The following is a 25,611-nucleotide window of genomic DNA, read 5'->3' as shown; positions in this document are numbered from 1 at the left end:
AGAGACCACAATAGGAGATTCTAATTATAACCAAGTTCTTCAGGGCCAGTCACACCTTAACTTGTCTGTGCTGTTGAAGTTGACCATCTACTCATGGAGGACCTCACCTGGTGGACACATTTTGGACATTTGTTGAATTAGCTACTTGGAACATAGTCTGGTTTTTGTTTTGCCTCCATGCTGTATAGTGTTATGGGTCAATTATTTCAATAAAATGATTGCCTCAAAGATCCGTTTGAGCCATTTCAGGTTGGTTCCCCCTGTTAAAACACTCAAAAGCCTGTCTATAGAGAGTGTCTCAAACTGGAGCACCATACCTGATTTAAATTATGAAAATGAAAAAAAGCAGTGAAGGCTATCTTAATATGAAAGGTAAAAAAATAAATTAAAAAAAGCTCTTGTACAATATACAATAATTATATTGTATTATTGATGAAGTAAAGGCACCATGTTAAATTATACCAGCAATGTGTTTTGATGTGTTTGTTTGACCCACTCAGAACAGAACAGACACATCTGCATGTTCAAATTTACCTTTTGTGTACTTTGCCGTGTGGGGTGTACTTTTACTGACCATTATCCCAGTTCTTTAGTTTTCACAACAGCCTCTGTGTTTGTTGACTTGCATAACGTCATGTCGCTGTCGTCCAATCTCGAATGGTGTATTTCCCATCAGGCGCCGCCCCGTTTTACAGGATGCACCATATATGGAAAATGACGTACTGGGGATCCCGGTCAGGAATATTCCATTTATGGAGGGTGAGCGTAAAAGAAAATGTCTAAACGCTACTTTTTTAGCTTTAAATATCACAGGCATCTCATCAGGCATTTTATGGTGCACAATAAGCGAATTAAACGACGGAGAAGCGGTTTGTGGCGTTATTGCCGCGTTGCTACGTCCGTGTTTTAGTGTTTTTTTTTCCCTCGCGCTGTCGGAGACGGAGCGCTCCTCTGCCTACGTCACCAACCAGGCTTTTAAAAGGCTCCGAGCGGACAGAGTTGGCAGTCAAACTTTCAGAGCGACGAGCAGAGGAAAGACATCGGGAGCAGCACTAGAGTTTCTCACCAACCTACTCCAAAGGATTTCCTCAACTCAAGGTTACATTCCTTCTCGGAAGACTTTGTTTGGATCCTTCTACTTGCTTTTTTTCGGGTAATCATGATGTTTACCGGTTTCAACACGGAGTGCGACTCTTCCTCCCGCTGCAGCACCGCTTCCCCGTCCGGGGAGCAGCTGGGCTACTATCCTTCCCCAGCCGGATCTTACTCCAGCATAGAATCACCACAGTCTCAGGTATGTCCTGTCAAATATTATTACACTTTGATTACAACTGTAGGCTATATGATTTTTAAAAATGTGTTTGTTTGCTTGCAATGAAAAACTACATTATTTCTTAAAAAGCTTTTAAGTTTCTAAATAATAAATATAGTCTGGCTTAGAAATAGTAAAAACCCATTGACCCGTACTGCACAAAGTGCAAGGCGAGCTTCATTCATTCACCTGGAAACCCCTCAGAGGGAGTGTAACGTCATAGCTGACATCATGAGGGTATTTTTAAACCATCCAGCTTTTTATAGACCCCCTTCTTCATTCATAGACATCCTGCACTGCTGCCCCCCCCCCCACACACTCCTGAAAGTAAATGTACTGATGATCCTTTTTGCCTCATTCCCCACAGGATTTCACTGACCTGACAGCATCAAGTGCCTCCTTCATCCCCACTGTCACAGCCATTTCGACAAGCCCGGATCTGCAGTGGATGGTACAGCCTTTGATCTCCTCGGTGGCCCCATCTCACAGAGCTCACCCCTACAGCCCCAGCCCCGCCTACTCCAGACCGGCCATGAGGTCTGCAGCATCCAAGGCTCACGGCAAGAGGGGCAGAGTGGAGCAGGTAATTACCATCTGACCTAAATAATAATTCAAGTGTTGCATAACAAGTGGTAACTTTCATGGTACAGTGTAGAGCTGGAGGCTTAACTTTTTTTTAATCATTTATCATGTGCAGGTGACACCTGAGGAGGAAGAGAAGAAGAGAGTTCGCAGAGAGAGGAACAAGCAGGCAGCAGCAAAATGCCGCAACAGGAGGCGAGAGCTCACAGACACTCTGCAAGCTGTAAGTATCCCACAGATTTACCATCATTAATCAGAGCATTTCTCGCCACAGCTAATAGTGTTACCCAACAGCCGAGTTAATGCCCCTTTCTCCATTTCTCTCTCCCTCGCAGGAAACTGACCAGCTTGAGGATGAAAAGTCCAGCCTGCAGAATGATATTGCTAATCTTCTGAAGGAAAAGGAGAGGCTCGAGTTCATTCTTGCTGCCCACCAACCCATCTGCAAAATCCCCTCCGAGCTGGACTCAGACTTCTCTGTCATCTCAATGTCTCCAGCCTGTCTCACAACCGGTGTGTCCACCCAGCCACAGGCCACCATCCCCCAGGCATCCACTATCACTTCCAGCCAGCCAACCTTCACCTCCACTTCCACCTCCACCTCCAACTCCATCTTCTCCACCGCCACCATCTCCAACAGCACAGTCAAGATGACAGACCTGGACTCCTCCGTTCTGGAGGAGTCTCTGGATCTGCTCACAAAGACTGAGATGGAGACAGCGCGGTCAGTGCCGGAGGTTGACCTGTCCAACTCCCTCTACACAACTCAGGACTGGGAGGCCCTTCACACCACGGCCACCGCCGCCGACTTCGAGCCCCTGTGCACGCCCGTGGTGACCTGCACACCGGCCTGCACCACCTTCACGTCTTCTTTCGTGTTTACCTTCCCAGAGGCGGAGACCTTCCCCACCTGTGGCGTCGCCCACAGGAGAGGAAGCAACAGCAATGACCAGTCCTCTGATTCGCTCAGCTCGCCCACCCTGCTGGCCCTTTAAAGACTCTTCCATTAAAAAAAAAAAAGCAAAAACACTTCCTATTAGCACATTTTCTTGACATATGAGATGTGCAGACCACAGGGCTATGGAGCGGACTTGTACCAGGAAGCAAATTATTTATGATTTTATTTGCCTTTATCTATACTTGCCTATTACACCAATGTAGCAAGTTAAAAAGCATGTTTTAACTAATACCACCTAGTCGTTGTATGAGTTCATAATATATGATTTTAATGGTGCTAGATAACAAAAAAAAACTTGTCGTAGTGTTGATGTGTGTTTCAGAGCAATAGTTATTATTGATCCAGTTTGTTTTCTGGTTGATGGAAAGTGAGAGTAATTGTGAACTTCTTTTTTTTTGTGAAACTTACAAAAACAAAACAAACAAAAAAAACTGATGTGCTTTGTCCTAACCATGGTCTGAGTGGTCCTTATCTTCGGTATGAAAAGTTTTCTGTGAAAACACCAGTGGTTTTAATTTATGAAATGTTTATTTTTTTACAGAGAGAGCAAAAGATGAAAGTTGTTTGTAAGATGTATAAACAATAATAAAAAAAAAAAAGATAGTGATATTTCAATTCAATTACCCTCGTCTGTGGCTTTTGTGCTTATCACATGCGCACATATTCACACTTCCTATAACGAGCAGGGAGATGGCATGGCGACTCCAGTGGCATCCAATTATAATGACGTCTAAAATTAGCCTCCATAAGGGATAGCAGTATTTTTCCTGCACCTCCACTGGCTCTATTTATTGTTCCGTCTGTTGCCAAGGTTAACTATACGTCAGGGCTCTGACGTCAGTGCGTTCTTTCCATTTTTTTTTTCAATTTGCAAGCGTAGCGCGATGACGTTGCACTTCCGTGCCCAACGCTTCGACGACTCGTCTCTGCTTCTGTCTCTCAGCAGGAGGAAAACAGGTCGACTCTTCGGTCAGACCCCCTTTATTTCTCGCGTTAAAATACACACATGTAATGATTTTGTAGGCTATGTTGTTCTTTTTACAAAACAGTGCAACCTCGCTGCTGATATAGCGGAATAGAAACAGACGTGAAAAAAGTGCTTCCCCAATCGAGCCGACGTGTTTGCTCTCGCTGCACGCGGGCTTGGTTATACAACAGAAATTCGCAAGAGGATCCGAAAGCAACGTTTTGACCGCGAACTGCGTCGGTCTCTAATTTATTCTGTTCTCTCGGCAGGTTTTGAAGTCGCCAAAATATCACCTCCCACAGTCAGAGACAGACACATGCGAGTTACAGCACAATGCAGGAGAAGGGTCCTCAGAAATAATTCATGAAGACACAGAAAGTAGTCATGCAAATGGACCGTGGCGTGCAGACAGATAGGTGTAAAGTGGCTGTCTGCCAAGTCTTTTCCCAGACAGACACCAGAAACCCATTTTCTGGGAGCGAGGGCCAAGATTAACACCAGTGTGCCAGCATCAAACATCAAAATGTCTTGAATGACAAGTAGGTCACATGTAAGAAACCTAATCTGGAACATGGTGATTAACAAAATATCTGTTTCCATCAGTGAATACAGTTAAGATTAAAAACTGGTGAGCTGCAGGCAAAACAGACCTAGTGTAGGTTTTCTTTCCGTTTAAGAATAACTGATAAACCTTAGGTGACGTTTTTTTCCAGAGACATAAAACATGATTTCAAGAAATAGACCTTTTTTACCAAAACTGAAACTTAAAGAATAGGTTCACCTAAAATTTTAAAAACTTCAGTCGTTGCCCACCCACAGCAAAACAGCTTTCTCCTAAACAACTGAGGTCGATGGGGACTTGTTTTTAAAAAAAATATATATATATATGTATATGTGTATATATATATATATATATATATATATATATATATATATATATATATATATATATATATATATATATATATATAAAAGTGAAGTCTCTGAAAGCCCCGAGATCCCAAACTTTTAAAGCCCAAATCGTCGCTGTAGCTGCTGATCTAAAAGCGTTAGTGAGCACCCTGTCTGAAGTGGGTGGACATGCTGTAAATAACATCTTTTATAATCAATTAGGGGTCTCAGGGCTCAGCGGAGACTTGAACAACCCTGAAATAGTCCCCATCTGCCTCAGTTGTTTTAAGAGTATGCTGCCACGCTGTTTTGTTGTGAAGCTCCAGAATTGTCTTGTGGATTGAAAATCTTCACTTGCCTTTAAATCAGCATGGTGGTAAGTAGATAACGACTCAATTTCCTTATTTTTTTGGGTGAATTCATTCTTTAATTTGGCCACAAATAGCTTCGTGGTCCTGGTGCATCAAATGTGGATTCTGGGACGTACGGCCATCAGTTCTGTCTCTCCCAATTTTTCAAAACAGAAAATTCGAATTTAGAAGGCAAATATATAAACCTGGAGACAGTAAATTCATCAGTGTTACTATTTAATTTCCACTGAAGCCTTTGTTGTTAGTGCAACACCTTATTGTCACGCAGTTGGTCATCAAACCTTCCCTACCACTCCCTTCTACTTGTCATTCTTTCACCTCGCTTGCTCATTTGACCCTTTTATCAATGTTGCATCACGTCAAGAATCATCGGAAGCGGGATTGCTCAACGGCTCTGCACAGGAAGTGCGTGGTGTGTGCGCGTAAGGGACGTGCGGGGTGGAAGTCTACCGTCGCACAATAACCAACTTGCCCTGACGCTTGAGTCCTTTCCAGTGTGGACACACCCTTTTGTTCAACACAGCCAATATACGAGCAGTTGTCAGGCCTGCTCCTCCACGGTATGGAGCAAATCAAAAGAATCAGAGAAAGTTGCAGAAGCACAACACTTCTTTCTGAGTTTCCTGCTTGAGGAAAATTTCTTGGATTGAAAGTGTGCTTCTTTTTTTTTCTTTTTTTTTCTACAAAGCCTCTTGTTTTGTCAGCGCTGTGCTGTTGCATAACAGCTGAATTCTGAGTACCTATCTGTTTTCCTTTCCACTTAAGATGAGCCTCCTTTTCCCTCAATAAAGCCTTCGTGTGCGACCATGCAGCACCTAATAACTCCATCTATTAATACCTCTTTGTCGGCCCCAGGGAGCTGGGGTAGCGGCAGAAATAGCAGGTGCCTATTGCTTCTTTTAACATCAGCATCAACAGCAGTAAAATTAGACCACTATGACGCCAACCTGCGTCGGTGCTGCAACCCATGGGAGGAACCAGGCAGCGTACGCCCGATTAGAAAAAGAGGAGGAAAGTGAGAGCGAGGAGAGGGGAGGAAGAGGATAGGAGAAAATGATGAGTGCATGAGGACAGCAGCGAGGGAGGCAGACAGAGATCCCTGCCTGGGTGTAATTGTGAGCACCGCGATGATGAAACAGCCGAGTTCGCCTCCGTGCCACGACAGCAAGAGCTCAGTTTGGCTCGGCTCCACATTCAGAGGAATCCTTCCCCTGATACCTTCCATCTGTCGAGAGAGGATACAGAAATCATTCAGTGTCTTACCCTTTGTAGACAGGTGTCTGAGTGATACGAGACCAAATCACACATTTGACCTGTTTCTTGACATATTTGTTGTAGTGCTTTGAGTGTGACACACTGCAGATATTCCATAAAATGGCATTTCTATGACACAGTCTGTGTGTTTCATCTGTAGGAGTGTGACAAATCTAATTTAATTTGAGATTCTGTGCTCTTATCTGCGTGTGTCTGCCTTTCCTTTGTATTTTTCCATGTCTAGAGGTGATAACAAACGCAACTCAAAGAATGACAGCAATTAGGTGAAGGGTGTGTAGACACTTGCGTCAGCATGCATGCACATTTAAGGAAGTACTCTTACTGTGAAAGGTAGAGCTTTCGTGGTGACTTACAATGCTGAACCAGTGCCCAGAAGTGATACAAAAGTTAGTCAACCAATAGTGAGATTATCGCAGCAGCCTTTCATGTCAGTCCACACTGAATACTGTTCAAAGATGAAAAAAGGAAATGGCAGAAAATGGCTACTAAAACATGTAAAAAAAAAAATGCAGATAAGTCTCAGGTATATAATGCTAAAAGTTGTGGATTTCATTTCTGCCCTAAAAAGCTGTGTAGCACGGAGGAGTGTGTGACATGCTATTCTTAGAGGTTATTTGACGCACTAAGCTACAATACTGCAGGGATTTCTCTATCCAATAATTACTGTTCACTTAGTGCCAGACTCCCCACACAGCAGCGTGTCCTCGTCTCGTCTCGTGGGATCAGTAACAAGGATGTTTCCCTGGAAACTGGACAGCTCTATCATATGTAATTGGGTAATCCCTGAGCCGCTGACAGAAAAATAATAGCTTTTGGGATTTTTCAAAATACCCCAGCCAACACTGAGCGTGATATGGCTGTTTCGTAACCCCGATTCACCAATCGCATACAGGATGGATTACTGTGCAGATACTGTAATATTAAAGACATTTTAAGTGTAGGTCTGTAGCAAGAAGAAAGGAGATGATGTGTATTCTTATAGCTGTAGTCCAAATATCCCTCTCCTTTCATGTTTATCAAAAGAGGTCTATCAATCATTGTTCAGTCAGCTAAAGCATGTGACCACAAGAGTCTGTATGATGTGAAACTGGGTCATACAACCATCTTCATTACAGAGACCAACTCTGATTTTAGACTATGAAACAGTAACTATAGGCAATGTGATGATATCTTTCCCTGTTTATAAGGCTGCTTTACTGTAAAGCAATGTCATTTTCTGAACTTACCAGACTTGTACTTGCTTTTAAGACTCATCTTTACTCACTTAGTCATTTTTGTCCACATTACTGATGATTATGTATCAAACATCTTGTTGTGTTATTATTTTGTTTTAAGCACCAATAGCCATCCCTAAAATACTGATATCCAGGTATTTGGTCAAACATACTGTGATATTTGTTTTGTCACACAGTTGTAGTATTTATGAAGTGCTTTTTATGAGATTTGCAAGATATCAAACTTGCTTGTTTTTTTTTTTTGTTTGTTTGTTTGTTGGAATAAAAAACAAAGATCTGTAATAAAAGAACAGAAGTTTGCAGGTACATCTCCCTCCATTAATGACACATCAGTGATTCCAGTAGTTACGTTCCAGACTGGCAGCTGGTTCGCTAGCATGAAGTCTCAAAGAATCCTGAACGGATCTAGATGAATGACCGGAGTCAGTTTGGTGGAAAAGATGTGAACTGTAATAGTTGTAATGAGTAACGTCACAGATTTGATTTTGATGAAGAAAGTAAATTACTTGAGACCCAATAGGATGACCCAAACGACTTGTTTGTCTTAATTTTGAGTTTTTCAACTTAGTTTTTGTAGCCTGGCTGTCAGGATTTCCCTGTTTAAAACTGATGGGGAAGGAACATTTCTGACTGAGAGATAAATAAGCTTTTACAAAATTCTTGTAAGATGACATTTCACAAAATCTAGCAAAATGATGTCAGTATTTTATACTATACTTGATTTAACTGGTTTCAAAGTATTTGTCTTTTTTTTTAATAAACAAGAGACCATGATCTTTCCTTTTCGGTTTTCACTGCCATGGACGTTGCACATGAATACTCATCCTCTGCAACTTAGGAATATGGCCTTTTTGACCCACTAGGGGGCCCCAGGTCATAAATGTAGTGTAGTCTCAGTGATGGCCCCACTCAGATATTCTCAAAACCAGAATCTCTGGTTGTCTCAGTGGGGTCTTGTGTCTTTGGTTCAGTTGTTTTGTAAAATGATCTGCTTGTGTCTAGAAGTACACCTGGTGTAAACCACCTGATTTGCTGCTATCAGACCAGCGAGCCAGCGTTGTTATCTCATCTGTAGTAGGTCATTACCAGACAATATATTTGGGGCAGATAGGTGATGATAATGCCTATTTAATGGTCTGATAAGTCACATTAAGTGTGTAAACACTGCAGTGTGGTACCTTAATACAACAACAAGCTGCAAAGTTCAAGACTACAAAGAATGTCACTATTTGTAATAAAGTAAGCTCAAAGGTCTGAACAGGAGCTTTCAGCAAGGTCAGGTGTCGTCACATGTGCAGCTTTGGTCATGTGTTATATGGATACATGGGGATGGATGGATTGTAACTCCTTTGTTTGGTTAAGGTTGCTGATGTTGGATTTAAATGTTGTCCTTGTTGATGCATTTGTGTAGTGTCCCCAACAGCTGTTACGTATGTGGCGTGCTCCACTTCTGTTTTCCCCCGGGTCCACGCTTCAGGGTGTACCAGCAGAAATCTGTAACAGCCTGGTATCGGAGTCCCACTTGGATGCCTCCGGTGGTCCCCGTTGAGTGAGCAGTGTCTGTTCTGGTCTTATAGACACTAATTCGTGTGGTGTTCCCATTAACTTTGGGCATTGAGTGCCACTTGTGGCATGGATGATCATTTCCTTTGATTAGTTATTTGGTGTATAAAATGTCAGAAAAAAAATGTTCAATTTACTGTCATGAAACCAGGAAATATCTATATAAGAATTTATATGTAAGAAGATAGAGATATCATTGTTGCAGCTCTTATTGTGTACAAAGTGTATTTGCTGAGGAAACAGTGAGATATGGTTGAAAGGTGTTCCAATCCAAGGTAAAAAAAAAAAAAAGAAAGAAAGAAAAAGAAAAAAAGAAAGAAAGAAAGAAAAAAAAACCCCAAACTTCTCTTATCATTATATTTTTCATTCTCATTGAACTCAGAATGAAGTTGCAGAAGGAGTGTAGTTCCACCTCCAGGTCGGGGGCGGCGCTGGAGGCTCCGCTCAAGCCGGCAGTGTGAGTTGGAACTCGGTGTTAAGCTGGTGTCGGCTGCCTGGCACGGGCTGGTTGGTCGGTCGGTTGAGGGTAGCCATGGCTCGACTCGCTGCGCTACTGCTGTTGCCGGTTCTCATTGAATCTGTATTTTCCATTTCTTTCTTTTTACCGGTCAACTCAAGAAAGTGCTTACGAGAGGAGATCCACAAAGACGTCCTCGTCACGGGGGAGTATGAAATAAGCGAACAGGCGAACACCAAAACTAACCTGAAGGTGAGCACCGACCTGCGGCTAGCTACAAAGCTAACGCAGCCAAGCTTGTGTTGAGGCCGAAGTGGCCGGTAACATCTATGTTGACGTACACTAGCTGCTACGCGAGAAATTCACAGCTTGTATTAAATATAGCCTGAACTATTAGTGGAGTGTGGCTGAAATTTGTGACAACTGTTGTTAGCACTGTAGCTAACCTAGGCCCCGAAAGACTCGTCTTCCTGGTTTTGGCTAATTGGCTAGCTGGCTAACGTCAGCGCTTGGTAACATCATATTTATGTATTCTGACATAAACTCACATTAGCCTGACACTAATGTACATAACATGTTCGAACGAATGCTGGTGTTGATTTCACAAGTATTGTGTGTTGTATTGTGTCAAGTAAACGCGTGTGTATCATCGGCTCGGCTCTGCTGCTGTTACACGTCAGTCTTACCTTCTATTCAACTGGCAGCGTCAAGCTAGCAACACTAGCATATTAGCCACTGATGATACATGTCAACGTCAGCTTTATGCAGTGTTATTTCAATAAATAGGGTATTTTGTTGTCTTAATTAATCTCACAGGGACCTGTACCCTCGCAACTTGTTAAGTATTTGAATATTCATAAAAAATATTCTATACATTTTTTTGTAAAACAGTCTCCATGCTTTAACAGCTGCTCAGTTGAAGCTGATATTGATGGCATACTGGTATTTAAGATGTTAATGCAGTCTATTTGGGATGAATGCAAATTTTGGTTGAATAACATTATTTGAGCTGTTTGAGTGTTGTCAATAATAGTGTAATCTAGAAAATTACACATTATTAACAGGCATGACAAAATCCCACCAGAGTTCAAGGAAGCTGAAATTCTTTAATTGGTTATTTTATGTAGCAAGTCTTCATATTTGAGATGCTGAGACCAGCCAATATTGAAATATTGTTAATATGTACATATTTGCTTTGTTAATTCTGCAGATCACAGATTCATCCAGCCACACTCTTTACTCCAAGGAAGATGCAACAAAAGGAAAGTTTGCCTTCACCACTGAGGACTATGACATGTTTGAGGTGTGCTTCGAGAGCAAATCACCCATGGGTAAGTGTGTTAATCCCCTTTTTTCAGACACGCACCAGATGCAGTGTAATTTTTTGTTAGACAGATTAATTTGAAGACAATTAATGTGTGTTAACCATCTGCACGAGCAAAGATAGTGGACATTTTGCATATTAATATTAACAAATTTAATGAGGGATGCAAATGTATGTAGATTAGTTAAATAAAGCAATGACTGGAAACTCCTAATGATTCACACAAATAAATGATGAGTTGAAATATGGTTAAGTTTTTTGGGTTGTCAATGAAGGTTTCTTGATTCTGAAACTAGATGAGATTTATGTAGCTCAGTGAGTAAATAACACAGGTAATTGCATATAATACTAAAAACTGTGCTCCTTTTGATCAGGGACTGGAAGAGTGCCTGACCAGCTGGTCAATCTGGACATGAAGCATGGTGTGGAAGCCAAAAACTATGAAGAGGTAAGTGTTGGACCCCAAAGTGTTTGCTTCCTTTTGTAGAATGATGCAGATTAAAGTCTGTCTGCAATTTGCAGACTAGGTCAGTGGTTGTGGGTCTCTGTTTTTTAGCAGGGTTTTCAAATTAAATGGTTTGAAAAACTCTGAACCCACAGGTTCATTTTTCATTGTTTCATACGGCCTGTATAGAAATATTTTAGAATCACTGAGGGCACGCCCTCATTTTGAATTATGTTGAAAGTACATTTAAGACAGTAGACAAAAATGATAAACAAGCAACAACAAAACGGTTACTACCATAATTCAAGACAGACAAATATCAGTCCCCAATGATCTACTTCCTTACTTAGCTCAGTCTAAGCATTTTTTGTCCTAGCTTGCAGACACCCAACCAGATACTATGATACATATAATCCAACAATATGTCTGGCTCTAGAGAACTGCCTGTATTTAGACTTTTTTGTATTCAGGACTCACTTCTAATTTGAAAATGCATCTTGCAAATTGTCAATGGCTTGCTGTAGGATTTCAGTGGCAGAATGTGCAGTATTAGCAGAGCAGTGCAGAATTGTAATGTCTTCATAAAGATGGGTGTTCAATTTGTTATGTAGGAGGTAAATAAATTTACCTAGCAGACCCCTTTCAAAAGTGGTGTAAAAAAAAAATTAAATTAAATAAAACAGTAATTATCATTTCCGCAAATCACACATGGCTGCGTCTAACACAGGTCACCCTGGAGATCATTTACATTCAGAATCAAAGCCAGTATAACGTAGCCTCTGCAGGTGCATATCATGATCAGTGGTATCAAATGCATTTGTCATTTGATTGCCAGCCTGAGCCTGGTAAATGTGTTAAAAGGGGCTAAATGTCCTAAATATAACCTACAGTTTAAGTCAAGGTTCCTCTTTTAGAAGCTGGTTTTGTACTCCTCAGGCCCTCATTTATCAAACTATGTGAGAGAGGAAGTAAATACAGGTTCAAGAGATGCAAGAGACATGTGGTCCTCTCCCTGTAACAGTTGCACAATATTGCAGTTGGATAAAGATGGATAAATTAAGTTGAGCTGTGGAACACCATTTACATTTATGCAACATTTAAATACTTAAAGTACTTGCGTCTATGCCTTGTGTTGCATCAGTGACATTGCCAAGTGTCCATTGACAAAACATGATAATTGCGTCACAATGTCCTATTATACAAAACAGGGAAATCGAGGGGGGAGGTTCTTTGCCTCCACAACATTTAATATCTTCCTATATAGGGACACATCATTGTGCATCATCACATCCATTACTTACTAGCCCTTCTGTGAATGGATAGCACTTGGTTGCCTCCGGCAACACTTAAAAATAAGTACAGAAGTGATAAAGCCCTGTGAGCTGAGAATCACCCTCCTTCCCACACATGCTGCTGCATGAACATGACGTTCTGTTCTGCAGAGCGATTGTGTAGGTGGATGTTCAGGGAGAGCTCGAGTGGGCATGCCTGTCTATTGGCAGGAGGGTGGAGCTGAATTTACACATGTATTCACTTACGTAGATAGATGGGTGTGTTTCTTAGAACAAATTTGCATGTTGTTTAGTAGATGATGTATTAGTAATTGGTAAGAAAGGCTGGAAAGAGTCCCTATTTGCTTTTACAATGTTTCAGAAATGTGTACTTGGCAGATGCAAGCTGCTCTATTCAGTGATTCTTTGTTATCTGCTTATTTGATGCCATTACGCACACTTTATCACAGGCTGGTTTTACTGTGCAAGTCCCTAATGGGCAAATCTCTGCGACAGGGGCTGCTGCACTATTTAAGGCTGTAGTTGGCTTATTTGGTCCAGACTAAAGAGAGAGTCAGATATATATCTATTTTGTTGTCACACTGACTTAAGACAAGTGAACCGATTAGGGCTGCATCAAATGATTATTTTCATTATTGATTAATCAGTTATTTTAATGTTGAATCAATTACGTTTTTGTGTGACCAACAGTCCAAAACCCAAAGATAACTACATTTCTGTCCATAAATGTCAGTCCTCACATGTAAGAAGCTGAAACCAGCCATTGTTGTACATGAAAAACTGACAAAAATGACAGAAACCATGCGTTGATGGTCTGAAAAGGTTTGATTGACTAATTGTTTGATCAAGTATTTGTTGCAGCTCTAGAACCAACAGCACAATTACACCAACACAACACCATAGCGTCAACTAGACGCCTCAATCATCAGATTAATCTCGTTAACTTGTTCACTTTGGCTGTTAAATTTGCATGTCACTTATTTCACAACAACCTGTGGGTGGACCAGATGTTTGTTCAGGATAAAGACCACTTTCTCAGGCAGTGCACCTGTACACTTCACACCAGAGTTCAAATGGCAGCTGTTTCAATAGCCGAAATTAACAAGATGAAATGGCCAAACACAATTTGTTTTAAACACGGAGCAGTTTGTGCACAGCCTAAGAGTGACACCTGCTGGACAAAGTATATACTTCCGAAGGAGTACTTGTGTCTACCCTACCCTAACTGTGGCTTCAAAGGAAGGCATCACTTTTACATGGCTGTAGTATTAATACCTGTTTTGTACCTCCCAGATTGCCAAAGTGGAGAAGTTGAAGCCCCTTGAGGTCGAGCTGAGGCGACTGGAGGACCTGTCAGAATCCATCGTCAATGACTTTGCATACATGAAGAAGAGAGAGGAGGAGATGCGGGACACCAACGGTAAGAAAACAACGCAGTTTACTGAAATACTGGTTACAACACTGCCTACGGAAATAAGAGTAAAGATTTTGTTGGTTTGTTTGTAGTATTGAGAAGAAGTCACTGACCAACAACATAACTGGCCTTCTTTCTTTCCCCCCCTCCAGAGTCCACCAACACACGTGTGCTGTACTTCAGCATATTCTCCATGTGCTGTCTCATCGGCCTGGCCACATGGCAGGTCTTCTACTTGCGGCGCTTCTTCAAGGCAAAGAAGCTGATCGAGTAAAGCGATCGCCTAGCTCCTTACCTCGGGGGAAGCTGCCTGCCAGTCAGCCACCACATCCCAACATCCACCCTCTTTGGACTAGCTTCAGCAAACAACAGCAAGTGGGGTCGAGGGGCTCAAATTCTAGTTTTCACAGCTGTAAGAGAAAGAGTACCAGGGCTGTCCTCTGAAAAGTGATTCACCTGCTTATTTAGTGATTTAAAACATGAAAAGCGCTGTAGGGAGAAATGCACTGTGAGACATGGGAGGCGTATGTCACTGCATTAGTGAGATACGTCCATCTCATGGTCCTTCACGTTTCTGTCTGCACTGTTTTGAATGTTGCAGCTTACTGAATAAGAACTTGTTCCTTCAATCAGTTGAACAGTGATGTTTGATTTTGAGCTCTGTTTGAATGGATGTGCCATGAGCGAATGTCTTTTGCCCTTCTGTTGATATACACATTATTTGCCATGCCAAGCAAACTAGATCCTTGGTTCCCTTTTATCAAGTGAAGGCTATTTGAAAAGTGGTTTGTTGTTACTTTGACGAGAAAATTGGCAACCACTTAACCTCTGTGTTATGTCACTTAATTTGCATACATGTTTGGTAGCTAAATTTAACCGTGTCTTTAGTTTGTTTTCATATTGTAAATGCTACTTAGTTGCTTCAACAGGTATATTTTCTGGGGTGGGGCGTTGTGAGTTGTCAGAGTAATATTCTGCTAGTTATAAATTAGGTCACTTCTATGAGCTCTTGCACGTTTTTGTTTTTGAAACACCTGAATATTAGTTTGTCACCAATCAAAGGTAGCCAGAACCAAAAACCGTGTTTATTAAGTAATTTAACCACCTGACTTCTGTGATACGGTTCATATATACTTGTGCAAGTTTCTCTTGTCGGAGTGCAGTGGACAGAGGTTTTCAGGGGAAATGTAAAGTATTCTATCCAAACATTGTGAAATTTCCTTTCAGTCATACAACTTCTTTCTTCACTTACTGTTTAATTCAGCTGTCCTTTTTGTAATTTTCAGAATATCACTTCCCAATTACAGTACTTGCGGATCCATCCAGCGTGCTTCTTTTTGTTAGAAATACTTATGAGTCTTGGGTTACATAAGAATGTGGGTGGTTGCAAATATTCAGATTGTTTTTGACAGGGATTAATTGAGGCATCGGTCATGGATACATTTTTAACAAATGCGCATTGTGCGCAATCAATGATTTTTATGTTGACTGATAAATTTTGTAAATTTGTGTTGGGCTTTTATTCAATAAAATATTGGATGGATTTACATTAGTTATACTGTAGTCTAATATTTTATTTCCAACTTGCAGTTCTAATATCCCTTTTATTGAGATGATGGTATATGGTATAATACTATGGGTAAAGGTTCACAAGTATTCAAATTAATTGTACATTTTTAATGTTCAATTGACGTAAAGCATTGAATGCTCTGCTGGACACAATCGTGACCAATGAAAATGTCATCTGACTATATGCAGTGGGCAGAAGTAGTGAACTACCACAGTAAGAACATGACCATGGCAAGACACAATTGGAAATTGAGTATTATAATCTAGATTACTTAAGAAAAACAGGCATAAGGCCCACTGACCTTTAACCATGTACAAATCACTAAATATAAGCAATTGTGCAATCCCTTACGGAACTACAACCAAAAGTAAGACCAACAGGAAATGACCACTGCTACAAAACAATTACAGAGGAAACACTGACGTATATAAGTACAAAGTTCATGTGTAATTTAAAATCGGCTTGTCTGACAAAAATATTTCAGCAGTTTCATCTGCTTGGTGTAAATGGTCACGTGACCTCAGCTGTTTACATCCTCGGTGTACTTTGAAGAGCAGATGGAGTCATACATTCATTTGGCAGAGGCTTTCCTCCCAAGCAACTTCCAGTAAGTGCATTTAAACTCCATCGCAACAAGAGCTAGCAGTCATCAAAAATTGAACACATCCCTCCCAAACACCAAAAAGCATTTACTGTGCTTGTGTTATAATCCAGGAGCTCAATATAGTCCTCCTAAGTTATCAAAGAAACTCAACAGAAGGTTAATAAGTTAATACTTAAATAATTGTTTTGTTAGATATAAAATAGATATAACTGGGTCTACAGCTACTGTAGAATCCCATCCGTTTACTTGTTACATCAGTATTTCAGAACTTCTACTGAATCCTATCATGAGCTTTTCTCATCATTGACCAGGAAGCGAACATTTACATTAAGTGATCCACCAAACCTCGAACCTCAACACAGGATAAATATAACTCACTACTTCGACTAAGTGGTTGACCCACCAGTAAACAGAGTCAGGCTGACAAATTTCTATCACTGGAAACTGGGGAAGACGGATAACCCTCTCCACCACACACAAACACTTAAAACTTCCATAGAACATTTCAGACAGTAAATTAACAAAAAAACGGTACGAGAAATGTGTAACTGTGGTCAGAAATATGTTTTGTCAGTTCATTTAAATAGGTTAAGGTGATTAAAAGATGATTTTCAGGCAATTTCCGGCCAGCTAATGGAACAGAATCTAAAGGGGACACACGGTCTGGCACTACACCTGTCTCCAGTTATGGCCTGGTTGTGTTGCACGTCTTTGTAAAAATACTCGACAGATGAAAGTCACAGCAGTGACATCCTTCCCGGTAATTTAACAGAAGCGTGGCTCGTCCAAGGCGCTCGTTAAACGATTTGAAACTAACAGTTAGCTGTCCTATATAAGTCTATGCGTTAGGTGTTTGCTAACACACTGCAAACTTGATGCAATAGCTCGTGAGACGTTCCACCAATCAGAAGGAAGAACCGTCATAATCACCCGGATGTACTCCTGAAGTACTTCCGTGTCAAAACAGTTTCATGGTAGAAACACTGCGCTGCCTAGTTTTGTACTTTGACATTAAGACATTTTTATAAGAGCTATGCCGGGTCCAGACAAGGAAACAGATCTGTCGGAGAGAATAGAGGCGTTTCTGTTCGACCTGAACCGTGGGGGAAGCGGGGCGGGACCGCTGCGGGGCTCGGCGGAGACAGCCCGAGAAACAACAGCCCTGCTCCGCAGAATTACAGCCCAGGCACGGTGGAGCAGCGCAGGTACCGCATGACACTTTATAACTTAAAAAAACAAAACAGTGTAACCTAGACTTTACAAGGTTGCGGGTGAGTAGGATGAGAGCTGTCAGTGTAGCTGAACAGTGTGGACATCAGTGTTGTGGCTGCTGAAGCAGCTGTCAGAGCTGTGGTAACTAATAATGACTCTTACAGAGGGATGTGTTGTTCAAGGGAACGAGTTTCTAATTAACAGTGCACTTGTTTTCAATATGAGGTGTGATGAGATTTTATTTATGAGAATTTATATGTGATGTCACACAAATAAGACGACAAATAATGCTCAGTGTACTACATTTATACAATTTATATACAAGCTGTATGTAAGATATGTGATACATTTTCACTAGTTTTAGCATTTACACATACTTACTTCCACCTAAATGCTCTCTGTCTCAGGCGATCTGATGGAAATAATCCGGAATGAAGGGAGGAGGATGACTGCCGCCCAGCCGTCAGAGACCACTGTTGGCAACATGATCAGACGGGTGCTGAAGATCATCAGAGAGGAGTATGCAAGGTGAGGAGGCCTCAGATACTAGACAGAATAAAAACGAGGAAACCACCTGGTTGTCTTTGTGACAGCAGCGCCAACAATAATGCCTCTTGGAAAAGCTGTGTTGGGGGAGTTTTCTGTTTCTAATTGTGCTCCATAATTTCCTAATGATTTACAAGAAGGTTTCCTGGAGAGAACTATGTATTTTGTTACTAATTTTGAACAGCACAATTTTAAATCCAGGCATATAATCATTCTCAAAATTGCAAATTTGGTACCTTCAGTTTTTCTTTTTATGATTCTTTTAAACACTTGTTGCCTATTGTTTCCTCTATGTGTCTGTTTTGTACATGCGTAATTGTTGCAGTGCTACTTGTTTTATTTGTGGACAAAATCTGAATTGTAAATGGAGCTCTACTTGTGTTATGCCTTCTTATTCACGCTGCGTTTATGAAACTTGGTGATGAATTTCTGCAAAAAAAAACAAAAACGCACAGTTCCTCTTTTTCACGAGCTTGTTTGCTTTGTGGTGTTCTGCAGATCCCGAGGTAGCAGTGAAGAGGCCGACCAGCAGGAATCCCTCCACAAGCTTCTGACATCTGGAGGAGTCAGTGATGAGAACTTCAGACAGCCTTTCGCCGCCCTCAAACCCAACGTCATTGAGGCCATCAATGAGTTGCTGACAGAGCTGGGTATGTTTTAGTTTTTTCCCCATTTTCATTAGCTGGTATTAGATATTCATTAAAGTCTGTATGTATTCTGTTTTGTTCTGGTTTTGTTCACCTGTTGTTTCCTTTTTCAGAGGGAACAACTGATAACATTGCGATGCAGGCCCTGGAACACATTCACTCTAATGAAGTCATCATGACTATCGGTCGCTCTCGCACCGTGGAGGCCTTCCTCAAAGATGCTGCGCGCAAACGCAAGTTCCATGTCATCGTGGCGGAGTGTGCCCCCTTTTGCCAGGTACCTCAAACACATCAATATACGAGAAATTCTGTGCTCATGGAGATAAAACAAGAAAATGTGCTCTTACTAGATAAGATATAGTTATAATACTTATCTTCTTCCTTCCACCAGGGACATGAGATGGCAACCAGTCTGTCAAAAGCCGGCATCGAAACAACCGTGATCACTGACGCCGCCATATTTGCAGTGATGTCTCGTGTTAATAAGGTATGCAGCACCACAGATGACCTTGACACGGTCACTTCAAAGTATGTTTTTTAAACTGTGGGGTGATCTCTCTGCTCAGGTCATCATCGGTACGCAAACGGTTCTGGCAAACGGAGGACTGAGGGCCGTCAATGGGACACACACTCTCGCCCTCGCAGCCAAACACCACTCGACTCCTCTGATCGTTTGTGCTCCTATGTTCAAGCTCTCACCTCAGGTAAGAAGACTCTCTTTGCTGTCAGATTTCTATCGTTTCTGCTGATAACAAACTAATGAAAATATTTTTATGTCCTCAGTTCCCAAATGAAGAAGACACGTTCCATAAGTTTGTCTCTCCACATGAGGTTCTTCCTTTCACTGAGGGTAAACTCCTGACAAGCTGACCGTCAACTTTATTTTCATTTTGAACATCAGCTTTTAAGTAAACGTTTCTCTTTAAAGTTTAATATCTGTTGGATTCACCATTGATTATTTGTATTTCAGGTGAGATTCTCTCAAAGGTGAACGTGCACTGTCCGGTGTTCGACTATGTCCCACCTGAGCTCATCACACTTTTCATCTCTAACATCGGAGGACATGCACCGTCGTACATCTACCGACTGATGAGCGAACTTTACCACCCAGAAGACCATGAACTTTAACTAGTGTAATTAACAAATAAATTAAAAATAAATGATTGACGCAGTGTCTTTTATTGCTGGTTGTACTTAGTACTTCTTCTGGGAAAGTTCCCTACACCTTAATACAGCTGTGAGACTGTAATGTTTTGATTTGCAGGCAGTGCTTACAATTAACAGAACTCACCTGCTTCAGGCTGCATTTTGCTGGAGGTAGGTGGCGTCCTGGATGTGGTGGTGCTGCTAGTTGACTGACCTGCAGTTGTATCCAAATATACATCTATACAGTTTACACCACTGCATTCAGTCTGTTGTGTCATTCTACTTCATATAAAGTAGGCAGTGTAAAAATAAGCTTTAATTTAAATGAGACCAGCATTTAATTCGTATCAGGTTTAACAGTAACATCCAGTGATAATAACAACAATAAAGATAATAAAAAAAATAGCAGTGTATCAAGGGACCCCAAGTAATGTTCTATCTCACTATGACTTGCACCAGTGGTTCATCATCAAATATGATTACCTACTTACCTTACACACATTAGTAAAATAAAAGAGGTTGCGCACTATAATTAAACAGTTCTTCATGCCCAACAATGTATAATTATTTGTTCATAGTGGTCAGTGAATTTCAGCACGATGTCAAACACTCTGGGCAGGAGGAGGGACACTAGACAGCAGCAGTGAGCCAAAAAAGTTAACAGGCTTCACATCCAGATGATTCATAAATATCCTGAACAGCTAACATGGCTTCTCTCTTCTTGACATCTAAAACTACAACCTGACGTCACTGCATCTGCGTCACATTACACTGGTAGAGCAGAGCTATGCAGATATATTTTAATGTGAACATCACAGTCATTCAGAAATGTGTCACTTTTCTCCAACACCTTGCACAGATATGTTGAGTGTGGCTGGTGTAGTTGCAGGTGTCCTCCAGGTGGAGGCGGTGTAGGACCCTCGGAGCAGCAGGTGAGTGGAGGTCTCAGCGGGGATAAGAAGATGACGAATCCGCTGTGTGCTGTACAGAAGTGATGTGTGAGTGTGTGTGTGTTGTGACAGCGGTGTCCCGGGCAGTATAAAAAGACTGGGTCCCGCTGTATTACTCAGGCTGCACTACAGCGTCTATTCACAGGCGCGATCCCACTACTGAGCGGCACGGGGGCTTTGGCCTGCTCCGTTTCCGACCTGGGCCGGTGCACCCCTCCTTAGACGACCTGGTGGTCCCGGGCTCCCCCAGGAGCACCATATCGATACCGAACTTAGTGCGGACACCCGATCGGCATAGTCCGCTGCAGCTCAGATCTCCTGAGCTCAAACGATCCGCCAGCCTCAGCCTCCCGGTAGCTTGGATTACAGGCGCGCGCCACCGCACCCGGCGACCATCGGAGATGCTCATAGGACTTTTGACTTGGACGAACCTGACGTCATCACTAAGAGCCAGCAGTGACCTCTAGCGGCGGAAATGAAGACTGACCTGGTTTACTCCCACTGCTAAAACTTCAAAATATGTGATCTGATCACTAATCAGATTTGTTTTTGTTGATCTTTAAAGGTGCAGTTTAGAGTTTGAGGACATTTTAATCATGAGGGAAAGATCTTCATTGAATTACTGTTTTTTTAATGCCTAAACATCCTGAATGAACAAACTCTCTTTGTTGAATGATGAATGCAAATTTATTTCGGACACAAAACAAAATCATAAGTTAAATTAGTTCAATAAATAAGCATAATAAAATTAAATTGACATGCCAATTGTTGTCATGACTGAATCAACTAAATAAACAAACAAGGACAACGTAATCACATACTGTTTTTACTTTTTTATTTGTGCTGGACCCTGCCACCCTTCAAACAGTGTTCTGGGGACCTTATTGTCCTCTGATAACAACTTGTTGATTCAGTTGTGGGAAAAAATAAATACACATGAGTTTGTATCATTACCTCATTAATATTGTAAATATAAACATTCTCTTGAATTTCTTCTTTTAAAAAAACTTCATAGTGCCCCAATTAAATCTTTAATTTTTTTTTTTATTTATTTATTTATTTTTAAATAATGCAGATTAACTGTGTGCTGACAATGTAACCAAAGTAGGCACCCCTATATAGAAAAAGTCATATTCGATCTATTCAGCTGTGGTCATCAACAGTTAACTGTACAATTACATTTCCTGTTGGCCTAAGATTTATATGATTTAAATGGGCCAAATTAATGTTGTTTCCGAGCTTTCGTCACACTGCCAGGAACCAAAGTTTGTCAGAAGAAATGTTTTAAATCCTTTATCTGCTTATGTAGCAACCTAAACATTTTAAAATTATATATATAGGTTAGGGTTAGATATATAGGTTATATAGGTTATATAGGTTATATATATAGGTTTTTTTATTCATAACTTGTAACTGTCCTCCCAGTCTCCCTAAACCCCCCAAACAAAATAGGACAGTGACAGTGTGAGTATAGATATATCAAGTGTAATTGTGATATCTAACCACAAGATGACTCCCTACCCTCCTTTTTTAAAGGTAGCTCTCCCACCATAAATCCTTACATCCACTGGTAGTGTTGGTGTGTGCTAAGTGTAACGTTGCGTTGAGTGGTTGGATGTGAAGGCTTGGGATGAGGGTCTGTGGGGAGCATGAGAAGGGTTTTGGCACCCCGCTACGGTCTAACAGAGAGAGTGTATTGTTCTCTGACCTAAATTTCTTGACCTGGAACTGCAGGATGAATGGGACGCAGCAACATGTCTTCACTCTCAGCTGCGCCACACTCGCTGGTCAGACCATGACATCATCCAACTGTCAAACAACATTTTCTGACAATTAGCCCCTCTGAAAAGAGCGTAGTGGGCAAGATTTAGAAATACAATTCTGGTCTCTGTTTCCCCAAAACACCAGAAAATCATAATGATTCATGTGAGCAGTCGGATTCAAACAGATTTCAACTTCATGAATCATTGACTTTCTTGTCCAATGTTGCTAACTCGCAGCGCAGTTCTGCTTTGCTAGCCACCAGTTAGAACACTTTGATGTGGAGCATTAAAAATCAAGCTGATCATACAGTAAGGAAATGGTGTTAGATTTTAGTTACAAGCTAACTACCTTGGGAGGCGAGGGAGTCAGTGAGACATGATGGGCCGGTGCTAGCTAGTTAGCATGCATGCCAACACAACACAGTACATAGACATCTGTTACATGACCTGAAAAGTCAAATAGCAATGCTTTTAATCTTTTTTAGTCTGAATGATATTGTTATCACCTTTGATTTTAGTCAGGGTGTCATCAGCATATTGTTTGATTGCTAATGAGTTTAAGGGGCAGTCAATTTAGTCTCTACATTTTGACTTTAAGCACAAATTTTTCGAGGCTGTTTCATCACTGAGAAAGCACTCGGAGCCACAAGCTAAAATCTTGTTTCGAATCAATACATATGACATCTTAAAACATAATTCATTGAACTCCAGCCGTATTCTCTTTCTCTTTCTCTGCCTGTTTGCCTAGTTCCTTTTGTGCTTGTCTGCAACACAAAACAAACCTCACTTTTATCTTCTCTCACTCTGCCTCTCACTTAACATCCAGGAACCACCCTGAGATGTGACAGAGAGACTCACTGATGTCACTCTCTTTGGCCAGAAGGCTCATCAGCATCTCAAACACATCCAGCAGTATCATCACATTTGTGGGCGTACCTTTGGCGAGGTCCCACTTTGTCATTTTTCTGTGCTCACGCGCTCGTCTTAGTGCATAGAAGAGGAGGAGGGAGGAGATAAATCTCGTTCTTTTTTTCATCACGCTGACTTCATTCTTCACAGCCCTTTGATGAGACAGGGGAGCAAACCTGGGTGGAGTCTGGAGATTTACGGCCGACAGAAGTGTGTAGGGCCATTAAAGCCCAGCGGCCTGCTAATGAAGAGTCAGTGCAATCACACCGAGAGGAGTACAGTATGTGTAGAGCTCATCGATCCGGTGTCATCCTTAGGGACTGTAAGCTGTAGTCTGACCCTGCCACATCAAAAGGACAACAAGATTCATCTTGATTTTCTAATCATGTTGGATTATATGGTGTTGTATATCTGACCTCCGACAACATGTTACTGTGCTGTGGTTAAAGTTCCACAGGCGCTCAGTCAAAGCAGAAATCTAATTTAACAGATGAAATGCCGCTGAGTTGCAATTACAGGATCAGAGTTTGGGAGGCAAAATAGCAACAAAATTCTCCCTGCGTTGTGTGAATGAATGCACTATGCTACCACCTCCCCCAGACACACACACACACACACGCACGCACGCACGCACACACACACACACACACACACACACACACACACACACACACACACACACACACACACACACACACACACACACACACACACGTCATTATTCCTTTTGCCCTCTCATGGGTATTGACGTGCAGCCGGCAGGCCCAGCTGTTACTGCCCGGTGATGCAGAGCCCCAAACTGTGCAGCGTGCTGTCATCAGAGTGGTGGCGTCTCGTGGGACAGCAGAGATGAGTGCTGTAATTAGCGGGGAATGAGGCCAGCAGCAAGCCAAGTGTTCCTTCGGGGGCCCCTGGAGGCCTCAGGGGACTTTGAAGGCGCGTGGCTAACCTGTGGGCCACTACCTGTCGCTTTGAGCTCAGAGGCAAAAGCAATTGCTTTTGTTACACGTAAAGCAATGAAAACAGACAGTTTGGAAATGAATATGGCTCATTATCAGAACAGGATGGATAACTTTAATAATCAATTTTGGATCATAGTAACCAGTAAGACCTAATTAATAATTTATGTCAGACCTATTGTTTAGTGGTTTTCTCTTCTTCTTTCTTTCTTTCTTTCTTTATCTTATTACAATAAATGGTTAGTTCTGTATGTTCTAAAAGGACCCAAGCCCAGGAAAAGGCTGTCCAGATAGAGTTTGTGCCAAATGTCTGAGCATTTTCCTTGAACACAATGCTCAAGATGAATATGTTTATGTATTTTCATAATGTGTTTTAGACAGCAGTGATAGGCTATCCATATGGTTGTTTTAATATTAAAGGGTCTAGATTATGCAAATTTTCATGCTCTTACTAATATTTTCATATTTTAAATTTAAAAAAAAACATTGGTGCAGCTAACTATGAAACAAGGAATCTCAGTCTATTTGTCACACTTGGCAGGTTCGTTTCTGGGGACCCAAGAAAGTGCAGTGTCAAATCTGGTGAAAGTTCGATATTAATACTATTTGTTCTTTTTAAAAGCCAGCACAGCTCTGTGTAGCAGTGGGGCCTTAGCACACATAGAGAGAAGGTTACAGTTCACCCCTTCTCTTGTGCTGGTTGTCCCTAACAAAGCTTACCAAAGGGTTTTAATTATATTGTTTTGTTAGTACAGTCACCGTTGGGTGTGAAGTAGTTTGGATTTGGCTTCTTGAGAAAGCTACAAGCAGAAGTCAGTCCGTTCTTTAAGAACGGGCACTGCACCAGTAACAATAAATATAAAGACAAGAAAATATAAAGTGATAAAAGATTAAAAGACTCTTAAAAGAAAAAAGCAAGGGCTGCCAGTCAAGATGCATGATTAGAAAATTAAAAAATGCCAATAATGTTATTTGAATGAAAGATCTGTTTTGACCATTATAGAAAGCTCAACAAATGCCTCACTACCCTTACACTGTACAACAATAAATTGTGTGTGTGTGTTCGTGTGACCTGTCTGTCCGTGTCTGCGTGCGCTGGTGTGTGCAGGTGTATGACGGCTGCTTATGCTCCATCTGCGTCTGCTGCTGATGAGTAAAGCCATGAAATAGATCCAGCTGGAGATGTGCAGAGGAGACCGCAGCCTCCTGGGAAATCATC

At 41.4% G+C, this 25,611-nt stretch overlaps 3 protein-coding genes across 3 annotated transcripts; all 3 read left to right on the top strand.

Annotated features, from left to right (window-relative positions):
- Positions 1-997: 997 nt before the first annotated feature.
- On the top strand, positions 998-3,472 carry LOC119012067 (proto-oncogene c-Fos-like). The gene is made up of 4 exons (XM_037085535.1): positions 998-1,294; positions 1,680-1,895; positions 2,010-2,117; positions 2,230-3,472. The coding sequence occupies exons 1-4, from the start codon at positions 1,160-1,162 to the stop codon at positions 2,887-2,889; spliced, it is 1,119 nt and encodes a 372-aa protein (XP_036941430.1). The 5' UTR covers positions 998-1,159; the 3' UTR covers positions 2,890-3,472.
- Positions 3,473-9,624: 6,152 nt separating this feature from the next.
- Positions 9,625-15,638, top strand: tmed10 (transmembrane p24 trafficking protein 10). The gene is made up of 5 exons (XM_037085536.1): positions 9,625-9,863; positions 10,822-10,942; positions 11,310-11,383; positions 13,966-14,092; positions 14,239-15,638. The coding sequence occupies exons 1-5, from the start codon at positions 9,687-9,689 to the stop codon at positions 14,358-14,360; spliced, it is 621 nt and encodes a 206-aa protein (XP_036941431.1). The 5' UTR covers positions 9,625-9,686; the 3' UTR covers positions 14,361-15,638.
- Positions 15,639-17,293: 1,655 nt separating this feature from the next.
- On the top strand, positions 17,294-19,837 carry eif2b2 (eukaryotic translation initiation factor 2B, subunit 2 beta). Its single transcript, XM_037087545.1, has 8 exons — positions 17,294-17,465; positions 17,880-18,000; positions 18,517-18,668; positions 18,779-18,942; positions 19,057-19,152; positions 19,232-19,369; positions 19,449-19,515; positions 19,636-19,837. The coding sequence occupies exons 1-8, from the start codon at positions 17,294-17,296 to the stop codon at positions 19,791-19,793; spliced, it is 1,068 nt and encodes a 355-aa protein (XP_036943440.1). The 3' UTR covers positions 19,794-19,837.
- The last annotated feature ends 5,774 nt before the right edge of the window (positions 19,838-25,611 follow it).

This window comes from Acanthopagrus latus, chromosome 22, assembly GCF_904848185.1.
Source record: "Acanthopagrus latus isolate v.2019 chromosome 22, fAcaLat1.1, whole genome shotgun sequence".
In the NCBI taxonomy this organism is placed as follows: domain Eukaryota; kingdom Metazoa; phylum Chordata; class Actinopteri; order Spariformes; family Sparidae; genus Acanthopagrus; species Acanthopagrus latus.
Note: the sequence above shows the minus strand (reverse complement) of the source record. Positions and strands in the feature narration are given on the sequence as shown.